This window comes from Epinephelus moara, chromosome 18 (genome assembly GCF_006386435.1).
Source record: "Epinephelus moara isolate mb chromosome 18, YSFRI_EMoa_1.0, whole genome shotgun sequence".
Lineage (NCBI taxonomy): Eukaryota > Metazoa > Chordata > Actinopteri > Perciformes > Serranidae > Epinephelus > Epinephelus moara.
In genome coordinates this window covers 39,375,314-39,379,103 of record NC_065523.1, presented here as the reverse complement: position 1 = coordinate 39,379,103, position 3,790 = coordinate 39,375,314, and the positions used below count along the sequence as shown (strand labels likewise).

Here is a 3,790-nt window from a genome sequence, read left to right as displayed (position 1 = left end):
CAGGGACAGTGCACATTAATGAACATTTCTGTAAATGTGCCAGTTTTAGCTGAGTAGCTAGTTTCCAACTGCAGTCCCCAGGCAAGGTGTTAAATGCCAGCTAAAAGAAAAAACATTACAATCAACATTTTGTATTAACAGTAAAATATACAGCACAGCACGTATAAAAGCACATGGATCAGAATAGAAGGCATAACACACACAGTAAAAGACAAGAAGTGGCACATAATCACAATGGAAAGCACATTAAAAGACAGGAAAATAAGCTTCGGCCGGCAGGTAGGTTACATCAGGCAAACAGACAAACATAGTAGCAGTGCAGCATATTGGCAGGACACCAGGAACAAACAATACAAAACAGAACACAATGCACATTTAAGCAACATGTAAGCAAGCAAAACAGACAAGCAGATAGGCAGTCAAGCAGGCAATATGGAGACAGAGAGGCACATATGTAACAATAATCATATGTGTATAATAACAGTAGAAGTATGACTAATGACTAATGATGGCAGCAGCAGCAGGAGGCATCTGGCAGGACCACGGCAGCAGCACAACCACACACGTCACGCTGTCCAGGCACCGCTGTGATATGAGTTAATCTGAGAGACAGTGGAGCACAAAGGCTCCGGAGAAGAAGCCGAGTTAGTGACATCCAGAATGGCCGAGTTAGCAAGATGCAGTAACAGGACTCTGGAGAGGTCTGAAAACCATCTCAGGACACAAACAACCGGACTCCCAGGCCAGAGGTGACCAGCAGTGGGTGAATGATCTGAATTTGTTCTTCAATACATTTGATCAGTCTGCCCCTCCCCTGGCCCAGACACTACTGCAACCCCCCCCCCATCCTCCCCCAGACATCTCACTATCAACACCATACAGCCTGCACTTCTGAGGGACAAACTGGAGCACATAGGGGTGGCTAATCACCTCACATCCTGGATCCTGGACTTCCTCACGGACCGGCCACAGTATGTCAGGACCCAGGATTGTGTATCGGACTTGGTTGTCTGCAGTACTGGGGGCCCCGCAGGGTACAGTGCTGCTTTTCATACCACACCCCCACCTGTCATCTGCAGAAGTTCTCTGACGACTCTGCCATCGTCGGCCTCATCACAGATGGGGACGACAGGGAGTACAGAGAACTGAACCAGGACTTTGTGTACTGGTGCCTGAGGAACCACCTTCAGATCAACGCGGGGAAAACCAAAGAGCTGATGGTGGATTTCCGCAGGCGCAGACTCCTCCCCCCAACACCGGTGAACATCCAGGGAAAGGACAGTGAGATGGTGACATCTTATAAGTACCTGGGTGTTCATCTTAACAATAAACTGGACTGGACTAATCACATAACAGCACTGTACAGGAAAAGCCAAAGCAGACTCTACCTGCTGAGGCGGCTCAGGTCTTTTGGAGTGCAGGGGGCGCTCCTGAAGACCTTCTTTGACACTGTGGTGGCATCAGCCATCTTTTACGGAGTGGTCTGCTGGGGCAGCAGCGTCTCGGCTGCAGATAGGAAGACTAATGACTCCCATCCTCTGCAGGAGGAGATAAAAGCTCTGGAGAGCTCCTTCAGCGATAGACTGTGTGAAGGAACGCTATCACAGGTCCTTCCTGCCTGCTGCTGTCAGGCTACATAACCAGCACTACTCAATACGCAAGTGCTAAACAGGGCCAAGAAGATCCTGTCTGACCCATCCCACCCAGGCTATGGCCTCTTCAATCTCCTGCCCTCTGGGAAGCGATACAGGGTATTGGAGAGCAGGACAAACCGGCTTGGAAGCACCTTCTATCCATGGGCAATCAGACTTTTGAACACTTAACCTACAGCAGGTGGTGAGGACCGCAGAAAAGATCATCGGGACCACACTGCCCCCCCTCAGAGACACTTACACTGGCCGACTTCTCAGGAAGGCCAGAAACATCAGCACAGACCCAACTCACCCTGGACATTCCCTATCCTCCCCCCTCCTCTCTGGAAAGAGATACTGCTCTCTTAAAGCCAGACTCATTAACAGCTTCTTCCCCCAGGCCGTCAAAGCCATCACCCCACCCCTCCTCCCCATCCCACCCAAAAACTGACACTGGAACACACTAAAATACTGAGTGCAATTATTTTTACTATTCTTTTTTTGTACTACTGCCAAATAGGAGCTGCTAAACAGATTTTCACAGTGATATTGTCTGACAGTGTTAACGGTGACAATAACGTATTCTTATTCTTATTCTTACAATAATTCACTTTGCACTAAATATGCTGACTTTCTATCCACTGCTCATTTTTATTATTATTATTATTATTATTTATTGCTGTTTCTTGTATTTTTTGTACTTTTTTTGTATGCCTATTTTTTTTTAAGTTTTTAAATATTGAAATCTTTAATCTGACTCTTTGTCCTTGACTGGACACTGGAATTTCTCAATTTTGGGATCACTAAAGGTGTATCTTATCTTATCTTAAATAAATGAGTTTGAGGGTACAAAAAACATGGCATGGTGGTGCAGTGGTTAGTGTGGGTAGTCAGACAAGCATGAACTGATGAAGCCTCTTGGATAAGAGGTGAAAGGTCTTCTAAGACAAAACTAAGTCCAGTTGTGTTCGATTCAATTACCTTGAGAATGTGAGTTCTTCTTTGAACATGGGCGTATTTCCAGGTGGCAGTCGGGCCCCTTCACCCCATGGGCCGCAGTGCAACCGCACTGCCTGCACTGTCTATATTTACGCCCCTGAATATAAGAATATATGATTTCAAAGTTTTGCATTTATGCAACATGTCCTTTAACTGCCCGTCCACTCTGTGTTCTCCATAAATATTGAAATGCTGTATCAAGAATAAACAGTGTTTCTGCCTCTGGCTATTTGCTTCGTACCTGATACTTTAATGCCTCAGGACTTTCACAGTGGAGCCCTCTCAGTGTGGAAATGTTTTCTCAAGGCTAATAGATTTGTTATTGGTTAGGAAAAAAAGTGGGCAGGGAAACACCAGGACTGACAGAATAAAATCAGCTTATGAGTGTCAGACGTGTGTCAGTGCTTACTGTCAGACGTCCAGCTCTGTTTTATAGGAATGCTTAGGTGACACTTAACTCCAGTTTGGAATTGAAGAGTTTCAGGGTTGCATCATAATGGAGGACAACATGCGCCGAGGTAGGATGGAAGAAACTCTAAGTGATGTTTAAAGTGATGTAATGTGTGATCCAGCCTTGAATTAACAGTATGTATTTATTAATTTTATGCTTTTGTCTTTTTCTTGCAGCACCACTGACTACGAACGGATCAGTCATTTTCTCACCTGAGAGTTGTGACATTGACGTTTTAGACGATGGGAGGACCATCAGTGACTTCATAGACTATAAAATAAAAGAGCGTGGTTTGTTGGTGAGTATCACAGTGTACGCTTAAGTTTTCCCAACTATGCGCCCCAGGAGTGAGTCCTAAACCTGGAAATGAGTTCACATTCTTGCACTTCCAATTCCTTTATTTCAAGGTCAATGAGTTCTTCGAATGTGCCTTTGGTTAGACGTCTGAAAAAAGGTCTGTGGTAACACAAGCTGAAGACACTTTTACATTTTGCGCTATGATATACAGTGGTGTGAAAAAGTGTTTGCCCCCTTCCTGATTTCTTACTTTTTTGCATGTTTTCCACACTTAAATGTTTCAGATCATCAAACAAATTTAAACATTAGTCAAAGATAACACAAGTAAACACAAAATGCAGTTTTTAAATGAAGGGTTTTATTAATGAGGAAGAAAAAAATCCAAAGCTACATGGCCCTGTGTGAAAAAGTG

General features: G+C 44.5%; 1 protein-coding gene across 1 annotated transcript in view; it reads left to right on the top strand.

Moving 5' to 3' along the window:
* The first annotated feature begins 3,002 nt into the window (after nt 1-3,002).
* The window catches only part of LOC126404968 (ornithine decarboxylase-like), an 11,897-nt gene continuing 11,109 nt past the window's right edge, over nt 3,003-3,790 (top strand). Inside the window, exons 1-2 of the mRNA XM_050068434.1 lie at nt 3,003-3,148; nt 3,258-3,379. Of these exons, the coding sequence (XP_049924391.1) occupies nt 3,127-3,148; nt 3,258-3,379 (144 nt within the window). The 5' untranslated portion in view covers nt 3,003-3,126. The remainder of the gene's footprint in view (nt 3,149-3,257; nt 3,380-3,790) is intronic.